The 18459-nt window shown below is 38.6% G+C and overlaps 1 protein-coding gene across 1 annotated transcript; it reads left to right on the forward strand.

Annotated features, from left to right (window-relative positions):
• The first annotated feature begins 8885 nt into the window (after positions 1–8885).
• Positions 8886–15080, forward strand: LOC122642550 (zinc finger A20 and AN1 domain-containing stress-associated protein 5-like). The gene is made up of 2 exons (XM_043836058.1): positions 8886–8891; positions 14447–15080. The coding sequence occupies exon 2, from the start codon at positions 14455–14457 to the stop codon at positions 15001–15003; it is 549 nt and encodes a 182-aa protein (XP_043691993.1). The 5' UTR covers positions 8886–8891; positions 14447–14454; the 3' UTR covers positions 15004–15080.
• Positions 15081–18459: the final 3379 nt, after the last annotated feature.

The following is an 18459-nucleotide window of genomic DNA, read 5'->3' on the forward strand; positions in this document are numbered from 1 at the left end:
TAGGTAGTGACCGATCTAAAAAACAAATCAAAAGTTAAAGCCTTTTGTCTTCTTCTACTTTTCCTTTGTTTTTTTTTTTTTTTTTTTTTTTTTTTTGAATAGTCAAATCAAGGAAGTAGAAAAGAGCTTTGAAAAATAGAAGCTCCTTCCAATAACGTACTGTACTCTGTCAAAAGGTAAACTTCAAAACTTCTTTTGATTTGGTTTTTTTTTTTTTTTTTTTTTTCAAACCAATCAAATCAAAATGGATTAATTGCTTTTGTCTTTATAATCAAACAACAAAATAAAAAACCTTTGATAAAGGTTTTCTGCCAAGGTCCGCAAACGTTGCAGCTTTGTTTTAAAACCAAATCAAAACAAAACTTTGAGAAACGAAAGTTGTGACGCACGTTCGAACAAAGTCGTGAAGACAAATCTCCAAGCTTCATTGATCGTTTGATAAAGAATTACCTCTCAAACTGGAACCGTGATACAAGAGCTTTGATCGATGCTGTCTTTGATAAAACAGTAACCGTGATCAGATTCTGTGATCACCAAAAGGTCGATCAAATAAAAACTCTAAAGTCAATCAGAAAACCAGAATTGAGACGAAGTCGAACGTGAATCCGAAATCCAAAGCCGATCTTGATCGTAGAGAAATGAAAATCCTAATGCTTTAAGATTGTTAAGGTTAGGGTTTAAGCATAAGGTTGCTTAAAGCATTACACCCTGAGTATCTAGTTTGGAATACCCAGACTGCTGCCTCCAGCTAGTATATATAGAGAAACTAGGGTTTAGGTCAGATGGACTAATTACTAGATTGTCTCTCACAGCCTGGACATAAACACAAGTAAAATTATATTAGAACATATGAAAAAATATTACATAAATATCCTTACAATATATACCCATAATTTCATTCCAATATCATCGTCTCATTTTTGGGCCAATTCACAAAATAGCACCCATCCATCCTTGCCGCATTGAATAAATGCATTCCTTAGCTCTGTTTCTTCAAAATAGAACTTGGCCCTGCGAAGGGTCAAAGTACTTGATTATCCCACCTTCAAGGAGATTGGTTTACTACACGGAGGGAACGGTATTTCTTACAAAGACCTATTATACTATGATAAGTTCGATTATATATTGTTAATCAACCTGACTGAATATAAACATGTCCATGCCTGGCTTAAGAGGCCCTATGGTGTAGTACCGGTGGGGTCTTAAATTGGTGGGGATTGATTAGACTTAATCGAAACTGATCGAGCCCTAGGATTTTTAGTTCACGATATTAAAACATGAATATCAATCAATTCCAAAATCAAGACAATGCTAATATATATCTGCCGGATGGACACAATATCGGTTGAATCAGCCAAAAAAATGTTCTTCTTTGAATTTTTTACCAATACCATAGAGAAGTATCGATATCATATCGTCCATAGCCAATACCAATATGGATAGGCCGATCAAATATGAATCGGGAATCACTGGAACAGGATACCGATACTTCAAGCTATGTCAGGCCCACCAGTTGACACCCCTGAAAGAATTAGCATAAATTTGCATTTATGATAATAAACTTTTGTTAAGAGTTATAAAAATTTTTGGTAGCAAGGTTCAGTGGTGGATGGGTTTGCTGTGGACATTAGGATTTATCAACCCTAGGTGAAAAAAATCTTGTATAGGGGGGGGGGGGGGGAGAAATTATCATGATAACAAAATAGAGTGGATGAGTACATTAGTCTATGTAGAGAAGTCTGGTTGCTATTTGACTTTTGTTCAAGTGGGTAGTGAGGGGTAACTCTTGCTATGTTTCATCTCTTTAATGGCGTTGGGGCATGTGTCTTGTAAGTCCCATCTTTTCACTCTCCAAAAGCTTTGATTCAAAAATTTAAAAAAAAAATCACGTCACCAGCCTCTAAAGATTATTGAAGTTACTGTGATCAGCTAACAAGTGAGTTGAGACTTGAAAACCAAAATCATCATTGAATAAAACAAGAGTCATAGAAAAACGTGAGGTGGACTGGAGTCTTGATGAGCTCAACTTGTAGCCTTCACAAAATCATCATTGAATAAAATTAGGGAAATCCACTGTCATAGAAAAACGTGAACTGAACTGGAGTCTTTATGAGTTCGACTTCGAACCTTCCTTGTAAAACGAGAAAAGGTTGTATACTTGCAGGTTTCCTTCTGGCTCTCCCATTTTTTCCCTCCATTAAAAGTTAACACTGAGAGATCAGAACCATTTTTAGTAACATCATGATCTTTGAAGGAGATCTCAACTTGATAAAGAAGAACCAACCTCCGGTTGCAGTCTTCCGTTGATGATCTCAACCTTCTATAAAAGCGAGAGCTACCTTAGACGAAAGCTGTTCCCATATGCCTCTTCTTCTTGATCTCCATCTCTCTTTGACCTGTGACCTGTCTCTCTCTCGTCTTCCACTTGTTTAATACTAATAATAATTGGTCAATTCTGTTTTAGGATGCACCAAGACAATGCGGGGCAGAGTGGAACGTAGAGCGCAATCGTCGAACAGGCCCCCTCCACAGATAGGTGCTGCCTATAACATGTATAGTGTGGCGAGAAACTCTACTCACCTCAATAATTTACCCATTTTTCAAGGTAACCAACAGATCGAACAATTTGCAGAAGACGTAAACAACCTAAACATGATGCAGTTTAACTTGACGAATCGACAACAGCAACTTCTAGTACAACAATAACAGATCTAAAATGAATAACCAATTGCAAACTGTTATGGGGCAACAACAAGATTTTATAGACCAACAAGAAGATCTCACAGAAATGATGGGCAATATGATGGATGCATTAGAAGATATTCGACAAAATCAAAGTATCATGCAAGGGGAGCTTACAAATCTTCTCCAACATAGAATGCAACGGATGAGCATTTGCAGGATCTCGATGATGGAATCAACCGGAATTTTGTGATCTTTGATCACAATTTGAATGCATTCGCCCATAACCGCCAGCATTGAGGAAATTCTAAGGCCCGAATGCATTGGCTTCGAAATGCGGAAGGCAATTTATGCGAGATCAGAACCATTTTTAGTAATATGATGGTTTTTGAAGGAGATCTCAACTTGATGAAGAAGAACCCACCCCTGATTGCAGTCTTTCGTCGACGATCTCAACCTTCTATAAAAGCGAGAGCTACCCCTTATATACTCTGAAATTTACAACTTTTTAGTTTATTTGGTGAGAACAAGTTGCACCCTTTAGTATATGTTATGCTTTCTGGACATCTTAATGGAATCTACAATGTTGTGCTCTGTATAATATTTTATTTACTTATGCCAAACTAGGAGATACAATTACACACACTTTGCAGAGTTTCCGCATCAACAACAATACAAACGTCATATTTTCCTCTCTGTTTGCAAGGCAGAGGCTATTCTTCATTTCTTCTCCTTTCTTCGCTTATACCTCTATGAAATCTTTGCTCTGCAAGCCAAGGTAGTGGCATTCAAAGATTCCCTCTCTCTCTCTCTCTCTCTCTCTCTCATACTCTTTTCTTCATTTTTTTTTATACATAGGAAGAAGTTTTTATGCACGTCCTGCATTAATTATTGTTAGATGGGCATTTATGCCCATTCAAATTGACCATAAATCCCCAACACGGCAACACCCCTCTATTGAATGAATGGTGCATGGAATCTACCGTGCACGAACTCCTTTCCCTATATTTTAAGTATCTCCATAGGGAAGCTGTTTAGTGGCCTCGTCGTTCAAGGGTTGCTTTCCACAAAAATATCCAAGAGCACTAGTGTCTTCTACAAACGAACAACAAATTCATAAAATGCCACATGTCACTCTCTCAATCCGCACTGCGTAGCACTGTGCGATTGGAGAATTGGAGAGGATTTTAATCCGATGTGATGCTACCTTATCTTAATACGTGTTGAAGTTATCAAGAGTGACCTCCCACTTTGTCCCATGCCTTCCTCATGTGCATCCTGCTTCCAATTAGGTGTCAATTTTGAACCCGAATCAATTGGACCGGTTGAAACCAATGAAAAAACTATGTTTAAAATTGAATTGGGCCAGATTGACCAAAACCCGATAAAAGTCAAAAAACATTATAAAATCTAAGGGCAAAAGATTGATATTAGGTTGTGTGGCCATTGCACAAACACGCTTAAGGGGCATCAACATTGGTGGGATTTTTTCATTTTAAGGGTGGGGGTGTCATTTTGTGTGATCATGTGTCTGTGTGTAGGCTGCACACAGCTTGACCGGGTTTTTTTGATTCTATGGTTCATTTGGGAGAGAGATCTGAGCTTCAAGAAATAATGAATGGTCATATTAATACACTTTTTTCCTTCCCCAAGAATCTGACAATACTGTCTTATTTACTTTGCTCGTTGGACTCCTAGGAATTCTTTTCGATCAAAGTGGAATGGAACATGTTTCTTTTTTATTTTTTTTAATGAAAAATTGAAACCAAAACCGTAACAACAAGATAATGGATCTAAGTATCTAACCGATGAGAATTTGTCAAGTTAACCTGATATAAGACTGACAATCGGATCCGTAATCGCATCTTAACAGTTTAGTTTCAATTTGCCTTAAGGACACCCCTACATCCAGCCAACTGCACTTATCCTTTCAAGGACATCTATAGCCGTTTAGCCGGCTGATCCCAAAGGAGTCCCCCTGATTTCCTCGGAATCAAAATATTTCTGCAACCATCAGACTAGGATCCTCACAACTCTTAACCATCAGCTTTTGGGTCAAGCTTCAAGGGGCTACTAGCATTCAATGGGTCCTAGCTTGACTAAGGTTTTTTTTTGGGGGGGTGCTGTTCTTTGCACCTGTGTGCAGGCTGTGCCCAGGCACATGAGGGTGGGTGCAATGACCACCCTACCCCCTGGGGGTCTACCATCATTCAATGGAGTCTATATTTATTAGACAATACTGTCCATTCTCATTGGCCCCCCACCGTTGGTGTAGGGGCCACATAGCCTAGCATTACAGTAAAGATTTAAAAAATTTAGGGAATTGGATTTAATAAAAACTGTATAAAAACCAAGAAAAAAAAATCTCATTTATGGTGGATCATATGATTATGTTAGATCAGCAAATCTAATAGGTGACACATCAATGGAGTCTATATTTATTGGACAATACTGTCCACTCTCATTGGCCCCCCACGTTGGTGTAGGGGCCACATAGCCTAGCATTACAGTAAAGATTTTAAAAAATTTTGGGAATTGGATTTAATAAAAACTGTATAAAAACCAAGAAAAAAAATCTCATTTATGATGGATCATATTATTATGATAGATCAGCAAATCTAATAGGTGACACATCTGGAAAATTATCGCCTCCAGTACTGGGGGTGGTCCAGTGCGCATCATGCTGCGCTGCACGATGCGCACAGGACGCCCCAATACTGGGGGCGATAAAGATCCAACACATCTAAGGCAACCCCATCTTTTTAAAGTAAAAAACTACCAATCATCAATCCATCTATCAACAATACAACATATAAAGTATATTGAGTGAAGGAATAAATGTAGAAAATGATTAGAAGACTTAAAATAACAAAATACTTCTTATAATAAAAATGTGTGCTTGGACATGGAGATTGAAATTTTCATTTCCCTCATTTTTCTCCTGTATTGCTCTCTCAGTCACATTGATTGCAGTTTGAGAATCCTAATATGTTGATTCCTGTAAATATTTGAGTTTTTGAGTCTTCTTCCCTCTTGTATCCTTTTACTCCTATTTCGATCTTGAAACCTTTCTCTCTATCTTTAAGGGGATTTGGGTTGGCGCAATCTGGTACTGTTAAGGGGATCAGAGCTTGAAAAATGAGCCAATGTCTTCGACGAACAGATCGTCTTCAGTTACGTAAGAAGTTCAAGAGAATGGAGTCTGTTCTATAAATTTTGGGAGCTCTGAGGCCCTAGAGCAGAATTACAACCTTACAAATGTAGGAGCCATGACCTGTCTCCTCCAAGAGTGCATCGCCTATCAGATTTGCAACTTTACGGATGGGAGACAAGAACGAAGGAAAAGAAGAGGAAGAACAAAGAGTTGCTGACATTCAAGCAAAAACCCTTATTTGTTATGTTTTGTTGTCACCATTTTGCCCTCGTAAACTTAAGTGAAGCTCATGTTTCTCCGAAAATTTGAAGAAGTGCTTTTCTTAGGTGAGAAACACCAATTTGGTGTTTTGCAAATGTATGTTAAAAGTGTGCCAAGTGCTCGGTTTGTTTCAAAAAAAATAAAAAATTGAACCGGCATACCATTTAGATTTTAGCATGTTTCTGTTCCAAAAAAACAAAAAAAAAACACTAAAAACATTAAAAAAGAACGTTACCATACAGAGCCATTTAATGTAGCTCATAACTCCTACACTGTATTGTTTTTCAGCCATGTTCCTCGTGCAATTCAAGCTTTGCTCTATTAATGCAACCCAGCATAGTGGCAATCTGTAGGAGTAGGGGGTAGGAGCAGGGTGGGGTGGGAAGGCGACGAGAAAGTTCGTTGCTGCATGGGGAGGGGAAGGGACGGGTGGGGTGGCAAGAAGAAGCTACATCAATCGGATCTTTGCTTCCCATCCATTTTCATTCCAAGTATTTTTCTCTTAATCTTCTCTTTATAATACAATTAGTTTGAAAATTTGTAGTTTTTGGTTACCTGGGCTTCTGGTTGAATTGATGTTGGAGATTGATGGCACTGTAGTTTGGCTAGTATGTGGTTTGTTAGAGTTTGATATATTTGGATGCCAAAAGCGGTATTTGATCATTGAGACTTCTCCTTGAATTATGACGGAGATGGATGAAGATTCTCTACTGCTGCCTGTCCGGCTGCCGGCGTGCCTCCTCACATAAACTGGGGCGCAATGACCACCCTAACTCAGAGCCACAGAGCCATGCTTCCTCGGTCCTCCCTGTCATCTTAGGCCTCCCATACCGTCAGAATTATATAGGGCATGGGGACAGCTCAAATACTATACTCATATGGATGTTAAAGTTTAGTATTTTACAATATAGCAAGCTCAGTTTATTTTAAAATGTGAAAAGTAGATAGAACAGCTAAAGTTAGGTGATTGGCTAGGTGCCACTTGGCAGTTATTAGACCTGACTAGCATTACTGCCACATCACCAGCTTTGGGATCCGGCTCCTCTCCAACGCACTTGTGCGCCGGACGGTGTCCAGTGCACATCATTCGACTGGGGAACTCTGATCCACATCGTCGCAAGCATTCTGATGCAGTGGCGTATGGATCGAGGCCTCCCCAACCGGATGATGTGCACTGAACAGCATCCCGCGCGGGAGAGGAGCTCAATCCCCAACTTTGTTCTCTTTTATGTAATAGTTTTAAATGGTTCAGTTTTGGTTAAATGGATTGGTTCGATTAGTATTGCTTAGGGGTAGAACTAAAGGAAAAAGTTCTCTGTCCGGGAGAGTGGCCTATGTCAGCACTCCCATGAGTCTATCTCTCTCCTCCTCATGTGAAAAATCATCTCTGCCCCGTTATTTTAAGGAGGAGAGAGATAGACACATGGGAGTGCTGGCGTAGGCCACACTCCCGGACAGAGAACTGCTTCCCATAGTTGTAAAAGCAAAACCTGATTCATTTATTAAATGGTTTCAGTTTAATATTTTTATTAGGTTTTTTGTAAATTTTTTTTTTTCAAATGGTTTCTTTTCTTTTTAATTTTTTTTTATTGAAATATACATAGACTTAACATTGAATTGAATTCTTAATTGTTATATGTTTTCTTTTAATAATTGTAAAGTTATAGCTATTTATATGTTTTTTCATAATTATAAGATTGTAGTTGTTTATTGTTAATTCTACCCATACATGACTTAACTTACAATGTTTATATTAATCGATTTTAAATGGTTAACTTACTTTGTTAATACTAATCGATTTTAAACAATTTTTTGTTGGTTTGAAATGGCTTGGAGCGGTTTAAACCGTTTAACTAAATGAGCTCAATTTTGAAATCCAAATCGAACCATTTATTTAACAGTTTCATGGTTTCAATTTAAACAGCTCAGTTTGATTTTGATAGACGGTTTCAGTTTAGTTTTGACACCCTTACTTCTACGTGCCTTTATTATTATTATTATTATTATTTTGGATAGATCCTTCTACATCTCTTAAGCAGGTGATATTATATCTAGCTTGGGAATGTTGTTTCCTATCCTGCCAGCATGGAAGAATCTCTTACACCACACTAATTGCAGCACCCTGAATGGTTTCTTCAACCAAGGACTCACAACGGTCAAGAAGGAGAGAGAAAATGAATTACAAAAAAAAAAAAAAAAAACCCCTATGAGAAAGGGAGTTCGATTCCCTATTTTTATAAGGTCAAATGTTTTCTGTGCCAAAGGTGTAGACTGCACCCAAATACATGGGGGTGGGTAAAATGCCCACTCTCCCCCTTGAATGATAGGCCCATGCGTTTGGACGCAGGGTGCGCTGCAGCACAGAGAACATCCACCCTTTGTATAATTACAGGAAATTTCATGAAGACTCCATATGTTCCATATAAAAATGACACATAAGGCAAGATTTCAAGCATAGTGTTAATTTTTAGTAATTAATTTATCTGAAAATTTTCCTTGTAATTAAGTGGTTTTAAACTGGAAATTAACAACAAAACATACACAAAACAAACACCTAAGAAAACGTAGGAGTATAGGAAGAGGTAGACATCCAATGTTGTTTTAAAGTGAAGAGTTAATTCATAGAAAATTATCATTGAAGAAAAAGAGTGTACCTGAAGCCTTCCTCATCAGAAAAGTACTGTTTCGGAGCCCGAGGATTTGAATTAGATTTGATTTCATGGGAGGGAGGTTTGGTGGGTTGCATGGGCAAAATCCACCATAAATGCTTTTTTCTGGTGAGAGAGAGAGAGGAGTTCTTCTTTTTTCGATCAAGTCCTTATTCACACAGTTTTTAATAACATAATAAATAGGAAGAGGTCCTCCACTCAACAACCCTAGTGGTCTAACAGGTTTGTAGTTCCAAAAAAGTTGCAGACTTGCAGACCAGGCTTCCGCGTTCAAAAGGTTGCAGACTTTTGCAGCATATCTTTTCCTTTTCCCAGTTTTTTCCATGTATTCATTAAAAGTTAAAACTGTGAGAGAAGAGATCAGAAAGAGAATCATTTTTAGTAACATGAAAATCTTTGAAGGAGATTTCAACTTTATGAAGAAGAACCCTAAACCCACCCCCGGTTGCAGTCGACGATCTCAATCTTCTATAAAAGCAAGAGCTATCCCTTCTACGAACACTCTACAAGATGAAGAAAAAAAGAGGGAGATGACCTTTACAATTTTCTTCTGTTCTTTTCAGATTGGTGAAGGCTTACTTGTATTGGAGCTGTTGATCATTAATTTTTTGGAAGGGGATAGGAGGTAATAGTGAAAAGGGAGAAAGAATGCTGAAATAATCTATTCGCAAAAGACTAGATTTAATGCATTATTCCTGATTTTACTTACCTGGCTTCTCTATCCTGTGACCTGTCTTTCTCTCGTTTTCTTAACTCGAGCTCTTTCTTCTTAAGTAGTTATAATAGCTTTTCAAATGTAGTACTAATCTTGTTGTTCGTTTGAGTTTCGGGATGAAAAACAACGAACCCAATCAGTTTGGCCTAGTAAGGGTACCGGATCCCAACGACAATCAACCTAACATAGCTGAGTTGTTGGCGTGTATAAATAACGTTGCTTACTTTATGCAAGGTGTCGCCAGGAATTGAATTCGTCTGACTCCCAAATCTGCCGGCGTTCATGAAAATCTCGAATATATTGTGCAAAGTCACACTGCAACGGCTAGGCATGTCAATGATTTTCGAGAGCAAAAATGGTAAACATGAAAATGTAAGGAATCTGGAGCATAATTTAAATGCATTATCTTTTAATGCCCAGATGTTCAAAACTGGAAATGTGTGTGTGCGTTGGTTGAGAAACAGGCAATCCCCACCACAAAATTACAATGGAGCAACAATTCAAGAACTCAAGGGGATCCCTTTACTACTATATTGGGATTTTATGGGCTATCAATTGATGGGATTTTTTCTGAACAGCAATCTCGTCTTTTACATAAATTAGGTTTATTGTATACCGCATAGATGTTTCGGTTTATCTGTTTCAAGAGCTTTTACAAAACATGAATCGAAATGTAAGTAATCTGAAACATAATTTAAATGCATTATTATTATCATTATTATTTTTTTTTTTTTTTATAATGCAATACCCACTTCAATTGTCCCAGATTTTCAGGTAATATTTTTTTCGTGAATCGCAGGGGTTGAGATTTCACTGCAAATTTTGGTTGATCGTGTTATGAGGTTTTTACTTTGGAATTTTGGTTGATCGTGTTATGAGGGTTTTAATAATGGCGGGAAATGGCGTTCACCCTTTACCCATAATTTCATTCCAATCTCATCTCATTTTGCAGACTCTGCACCATCCATGATTGTTCATTCCCCAAAAACAGTAATGAGCAGCCACAATCTGAAGTTCATATACTGTGGAAATATGAGCAAAACATGAATTTTAAATATAAATAAATAAAGTATCTTCTGATTTGTATTATCTTCTACAGTTGAACACTACAAGGAAACTACAGACAGAGGGAAACAGATTTTGCAATGGTACTGAATCCGTAGCTAAGAACTGACACGCCCGAGACATAGTTAAGACGAAATTCAAGTGTTAAGTTAGAGATCAGAAGTGGTAGAGGGTTTCGAATTGAATAGTCTGTTCTCAATCTTTTTCTTTCCAAATTCTTTTTCACATAATTGTTCCAGAAGAAAACGGAAGAAAGAAGTGGGGCTAGGGTTTTGCGAAGCCACAAAGTTGGTTTGTGGAATAAAAATCGGCAGTCCCCCCCCCCCAATACCCTTCCACCCATTTCGGCAGTTTCCCCCAAAAAAACTCGGATCCGGGATGAGGAAGACGAGGAGGAGGACGGACGGATTCCTTCTTCTTCTATCACCGATCGCATCGTTCCAGAATTCAACCCATTTGGGTTTTCTTCCCCCTGCGGTGCCACAGGAATCTAGGCTTCTGCGGCATCAATTAGAGAAAGAGAAAGATGAAGATGTTGATGATGATAAAACTGGGGTGTCTTCTCGTTGACGGATCGCCGCCACTTGAGAACGCAAGGATAATCGTCGCATCTGAAGAACAGGATTTCACGTTCGAAGAAATCAGATAGATCTGATACGCAATAGAATACCCGATTCTCGTCAACGAAGAAGGTGGGTTTCCCGCAAAAGTGACAGGGGTTTCCTGCTAAAGAGCCTTCTCTGGGTCAGAAGGACCCCCAAGAATTGCCGCTGCAATCCTCTTGTGCCACACCATCCCCGTCCTTTCCTTTCTCCTTCATTCTTCTTCTTTTTTGGTAAAGCTCCTCCTTCCTTCTTCTTCTTCACCGATTTAGCCGGTTAAGGGTTATATATGAATCAATGGCTAGGATGTAATATAAAAAAATCAATGGTCTCGATTGAATTGGTGCGTTTAGCGTTGCGTTTAGACGGCGCTCTGCGACAAGAATACCTGACCAGAACCAATTCAACCCATCCAAAATCGGACTACTTAGAAATACTTAGCTCCACAAAACTGAATCTTCAGGACCGTTTGGTTAAACAACACGATAATGGATCTAAGTATCTAACCGATAAGAGCTTGTTAAGTTAACCTGATATAAGACTGAGAATTGGATCCGAAATTGAATCTTAACAGTTTAGTTTTAATTTGCCTTAATATCGAACTAGAATCAATTCAACCCAACCAAAATCGGACCGACACAATTGACATCCCTACATCCAGCCAATTGCACTTATCCTTTCAAGGACATCTACAGCCGTTTAGTCAGCTGATCCCAAATGAGTCCCCCTAATTTCTTCAAAATCAAAATAATTCTGCAACCATCAGACTGGGATACTCACAACTCTTAACCATCAGCTTTTGGGTCAAGCTTCAAGGGGCTACCAGCAATGGGTCCTAACTGGATTAAGGAGAGGGGGGGTTTATTTTTTTGTGATCATGTGTCTGGGCAAAAGAATCACTAGATCAAGTAGTGTTCATTTTCATTTTATGTAATAAAGGAAAAAGAACCCTAACAGGCAACATTGTCTCTGTGGCTTGCAGCCTGACACATGGGAGCATAAAATTATCACCTTACCCCCATTAAAGGTAGAAATTCCATCCCTATTTATGTTTCCACGTACCCATTGTCCCACGCTGGTGCAGGGTCCACGCTTTCCTTCAAGGACCCCTCCCATAAGTTGAACTTTTGAAGAATCTCCTGAATGTGACGTGTTCAAGTGATGTCATGATATTTTTTTTTTTTTTCTTCTTCTTCTTCTTCTTCTTCTTCAATCTTCCGTGTTGAGTCATGAATGAAGGTGGTAGAAGGTAGTGGTAAGTGGTAAGGGGAGAGCAACGTGGTGCCAGTGGTCATCTCAAATTTGACAGCGTCGTCGGAGAATTCTCCCTTAGCTCACTACGTGCTAATCTACTATTCATTGAATTCTATCATCAAACTTGGAACTGTGGGACCCAACAGAGACTATTTATTTTCCTGCCCCACCATGAGCCGCATATTACATCTGTACCGTTGAATGAGTGTAATTGTCAATCAGGTCCTCTCAGACTATTTTCAAACTGGTAAAAGTGGAATCTTCCCATTGGTCTTTTAGGTGAGACCCACCATGCAATTTGGAAGGTGGGGTCCAGTTCATAAACGTGTCTTTAATACTGGTAGTACCTACGCTCTTGGCAGGCACGTGGCCGGAGGAGGGAAAGACGACCTTTTGCAGTTTTCAGGAGCAAATATGCCTAATATCTTGCTTACCTGGCACAAGCTAAGCGATGCCTGGATGACACGCAAGCATAGACTGAGTGCCCACGTGTACGGCACGACGATGACAGAGAGTGACCGTTCTGAATGGACAAGAGTCGGTCAGATTGGGCGGCTAAAAGCTGGACGTGTTGCAGGGGATAATTTTACAAAGAAATGTCCCGTCACAAAACGGTGGGCTACTTAGGATGGTTGAAATTACACTCTTGTCCCTCACCATTGTAACATTGGACCGTATATTTTAAACACAATTATTTACAACTTCGGTGGGGCCCTTCTGGGACTGCAAATGTGTTCCTCGCCGTACTTGGTACTCCCCTTCACTAATCAGCAATACCTTAGCCGGCCCGACCATAAGCAACCGTTAGGCACATGGGTTGGACTAACTTGAACGGACCAACACCAAATTGGTAGGGGTTTCAAACTGTCGGTTTGGACCGTTTTTTGGTGAGGGCTGAATCTGTTTCGGTCTGGAAATGAGTGAGACTGAAACCAAAATGTTAAGGAATTGAGGTTTCGGTTTGATACGGTTTTGATTTATTTCATTTTTTTTGTATCAGATTAATACCAATTTAGATCAATTTGTTTTCAGAATTGAATAACAATAAAATCTTACATTCATAACTTGTAGTGAAGAAAGATTCGGTAAAAACACTTTTGAGTCATTTTCTCCAATTCAAAGAAATAAACAATTAGAAATAAAGAAATTGATTTGATGTATCCATGTTGTAATTAGAACAATAAATAAATAAATAAATTGTAATGGGAAAATAACTAAAATTAAAATCAAATAGGTAAATAGAGTTTGTAAAGAAATCATTTTGAGAAGAAATATAAATAATACTAAAATCAATGGATACCTAGTCAATAGGAAAATAATTAAAAATGAAATAACAAAATAAACCCTACTATCAAATCATTCATTTATCGTCTAACTAATTTTGAATAGTGAACAAGGAGATCAATAGAAGCATTGTTACAAATCGATTTCTCTATTCTAAACCTCATACTCGTTGATTTGTAACAATTCCCTTTACAACCTGAAATCTTCTCAGTAACATTGAAATCAGTGGATAAACAATTCACTTATTCATAACCTAATACTCAATGGTTTGGTTATCAATTTCATTTTGTTCAATTTTTTGTCTAGATATGAATAGATTCGGTGCAATCCGGTTTCAGCCGGTCGCATCATACACTAGACCAAAAGCGATTCGATAAGGATTGGGACTGGGAGTGATTGTGGATGAACCGGATGGGTTCAACCGTATCAGTGTATCATCCGTGGTGCATGCATGAGTGCATCACCATTTATTATTATTATTTCATTTTGTCTAGAGTTAAAAGTTGGAACACGTCAGATCTGATGCAGAAAGCAGAAAAAGGTTAGTGAAGGGGTGTAATGGTAAAATCAGTGGTAGGGAACTTCTGATGCGCGTTCCAAAGTGGCCCATTATTCCATAGCCATTACCGACCTTTGAATCCCATAAAGAACCCCAACCCCCAACTTTACCCTGCGTTCCCTAGCCAACCCCCCTGGCCTCCAAGCTTCAATCCTATCTTTCCTCCTCCTTTCAGATCGAAAATCCATCAAACCCAGAAAGGAAAAATAATGGCTCAAAGGGAGAAAGAAGAAACCGAATTCAAGGTCCATGAAACCCTTACCCTCTGCACCAACGGTTGTGGTTTCCCTGGTAACCCAGCCACCAACAACATGTGCCAGAACTGCTTCAAGACCACCGCAGAAGTCCTCAAGCCCCTCAATTTCTCCTCCTCCTCTTCCGTCCAGGATAAGAAGAAGCTCAGATCCTCTCGATCGCCGAGGAGATCTGATTTTGAGTCTGATCTGAGGCAGACAGAGACTCGGAGGGAACCAACGATGCTAGAGACGACGATGGCTGTGGCGGCGGCGGCGGCGGCGGCGGTATATGCGGAGGGGACAGCTTCGACGAACAACCAAAGGCGGGAGCTGAATCGGTGCTCCGGTTGCCGGAGGAAGGTAGGGTTGACGGGGTTTCGTTGCCGTTGTGGGGATTTGTTTTGTTCCGATCATAGGTACTCTGACCGCCACGTGTGCAGTTACGATTACAAGGCTGCTGGTCGTGAGGCCATAGCTCGTGAGAATCCGGTCGTCAAAGCCGCGAAGATCGTTAGAGTCTGAAAGATGAACCAGAGAAAATGGAAAAAAAAAATTTGTATTTTATTATTTAAAAAAAAATCGAACTTAGTTGAACCAAACGATTTGGAGACTTTATTATCTTGGAATCGTTATCTCCTCCACCGAGAGAGATTGTTACGTTGTGGACCAAAATCATATGATATGATGTTGAGATTCTCTCTAGTTTGCGATCGATTTTGTTTATTTCCTTTTAGAGTTGACGAAGTGGATGGCATGAGAACATAAATTTGAGGAATGTAGGGGGTTATAAAGGTCATTTGAGGATTAAAGGTATAGCTTTTTGTTGAGATAAGGAGAACCGTTCAAGTAGCCTGACCTTTTAACAGAGTAGCGTTGAAAAGCTAACAACCATTCCCACCATATCTCATGCCTTTATTGCCCTTTCCCATTAAATTTTATAAAAAATAATTAATTAAAGGAATCGTTAAAAACGTCAAGGGAGAACCAAGTCCGACGTACTAAGTTCCGAGGTTGTGGGACCCATTGTGGAATCTAAGGCTTAAATGCACGTGGCCCATTCCGCTCTTCGAAAGGCACATTTCGTGCTGTGTCACTTTCAATGAAAGTTGGAATCGATAAGGCCCACAGTTTACACTCATTAGGGGCACGTTTGGATCTTATTCTAATTTTCAATTTTTTAAAAAAGTTTTTAAAATTCAGAATGAGATTTATTTCTCAGTTCTTCTCTTCTTTGGTTGTTGATTTTTTTCGCTCATTTTGCTCATGTTTCTTATGTTTTAATTGAACATATCAATATCGATTCCAACGAGTGTCGGCTAGTTCCAAATTGAACATATCAATATGGATTCCAACGAAACTCTGCCTTATCAATATGGTGTAAGAATTTTTGGTTAGTCCGAAGGGGAGAATATGTGTCAGTCTGTATCGGCAGCATCAGAGTTTTTGCCCTTAAAAACATCAATATCTGTCATATTTCGACCATTTTACCAAGTTTGTATTATACCATTGATTTGATATCGACTAGGTATTAGTATCGAATTTGGCCAATACAATACACTACAAATTCCTAAAACTCTACCCTTCTCAAAGTGTATGTAGTGCAGGTCATGGTTTTTAAAAATAGTATTGGGATCAGCTGATCCGTATGTCGGCGGATATAGATTGGATGGTTTTTGCCTTTAATTTCGATTAAAAATTATTCATTCGACAACTATACAACCAAGAACAGTTCCATCGATACAAAAAAAGTGGTATCGATATCGAACACAATCAATACTAATAAGGGTTGGCCGATATGCTTGACTTAGTACCATTTTCTAAAACATGAGGAATTTAACGTGGTTCAACATAAATGCCTAAATCCATATGAGAGACTTAGATAATTTTTCACTAACTAAAAAAGAAGCTCTACACCTCTCCACCTCATAATGTGATATCTATTGCTTGTGTTTGGGGTTTTTCTTATAGGGACAAATACAAGAAACCCTAAAAACATCAATCTGACACACAAGTACACATTTACCCTTGTATATACAATAGGCCCAAAAGTTGACTCAAACGTGTACAAGTTCAATAATAATTATGTAGACAACTATATAATACAAGACATAAAACCCAACAATCTCCACATTGGCTTGGATTTTGCAAGCCACCTTGAAAAATACCAGTGTTGATGTCGATTCTGCAAACTCCACCACTATCTATGTCTGTTTACCATATCCAAACCAGCGTGGCCTACAATCTCACCTAAGGTAAGGTGCCCCTACACAGCTCATTGCCATATGATATGATGTGGCTCCACCTCTCTTACTACTGCAATCCAATCAAAGAGATCACTTTCATTGATAAATTCAAAGCAAAAAAGACCCGCTTTTTTCCAACCTTGTATGTGTTCACAACATGAACCGTCTATAGCCTTTGTCATCCATCTGTACCTCTTGCCTAAGTTCCAACGATGTCTTCACCTGTTTCAACACTCCGTGCAATTCTTTATATATTCTCAATCATCCATCCTTACATCACAAAAACGGCTATGTAATCAGTAGAATGGACACGCAGCCTATGTGTATAGGCATCATACACGCCAGAGAGGAGAAGAGGCTTGGGTGAGTTACGACTTATGAACCGCATAGTCTTTATCCGTTCTTTTATCCTGATATATTGCCTTGTTTTATTTTCCACACAAGAGAATAATATTATAATGGGCCGAGCCGAATTGCGTTCTCAGCTGTAGGCCCATATTATTTTAGGACATTGGGCCCTATATCCCCATGTTGGCCCAATAACTCCTCTTATGATTAACCTCAATCCCTGGTCCTTAGGGATGCTAAATATGCCTAAATTCAACAATTAATTTCAATAACTTCTTATCATTATACATTCTCTTTGAATTGCCTAGCTGTATCTATAATTATCAATATTATTAGAAGAGAAAGTTGTCTACTTAGGTTAACTTAATGAAGATTTGTTAGTTTGGTGACTTTGGTCACTGCTTTGTGACGATTTAGCGGGTAACATGAACTTTTTCACTCTTTGATGGATTAAGAAGACAAGTTAAATTTTGTAGCTCATCTCAATCATATAATCCCTCGTTTATTACATTCCTTTTGATTTAGTGTGTAATTAAGTTTTTTTTTTTTCAAAATATAACTTGGGCAAGAGATCGTTGTCTGGTTATGTAGCACCTATACTGGCAAGAGGCTAGTGAGAGCGCATTCTAGGGCATCAACATAAATGCGATTTGTATTTCATGGGTGTAGGGCGGTACTTTCACACGCTTCTACGTCTAGTCACAAGATTAGATGACTAGACCATGTAGCATTTTTTTTCCCATTTAAATTTTCATATTTTTCAAAATTTTATTTTACAACATAATATGTATAGATTTTTTTTTTTGTGTGGATATTTTACGAATCATTATCCCCTCTAATTCGTCACATGGGGGTGAAAATGATCACCCTACCCCCTGCTCGAAAACACTTTCCAAGGTGGGGTTCACTCCCCCCTATTAGAGGAATTGGAGGTGATAATTATAGGTACCTTTGGGGGTGATATATAATAAAATGGACACATTCAATGTCAAGAGGAGAAATTGAGGAGGAGATGGAGAAGAAAAAAGAGAAATGTACTTTACTAAATTAGATACACAAAACATAAAAGTAATTCAATTAAAAGGAAAAACAACATGTATTTTTTGTTCTACATGGAATTCGATAAGAATAAGATTTCATTAAGCCACAATGAAGGAGAAATTCTTTCAACAAATGGTAAACAACAACCATAACCTTATCCCCACTAAATGGGGTCAGCTATACGGATTCGATAGATGCAATGACAGTAATGGAAGTAAGAGAAGTAAGAGAAATAAAAGAAGTAAAAAAGAGTTAGAAGAAAATAAATAAAGGTAAAAGTCGAAGCAGTAGTCAAAACACCATCCTAAGAACAATCCTCTATGAGGGGTCAGCTACACGGGCCTTT

Source organism: Telopea speciosissima, chromosome 10 (genome assembly GCF_018873765.1).
Source record: "Telopea speciosissima isolate NSW1024214 ecotype Mountain lineage chromosome 10, Tspe_v1, whole genome shotgun sequence".
Lineage (NCBI taxonomy): Eukaryota > Viridiplantae > Streptophyta > Magnoliopsida > Proteales > Proteaceae > Telopea > Telopea speciosissima.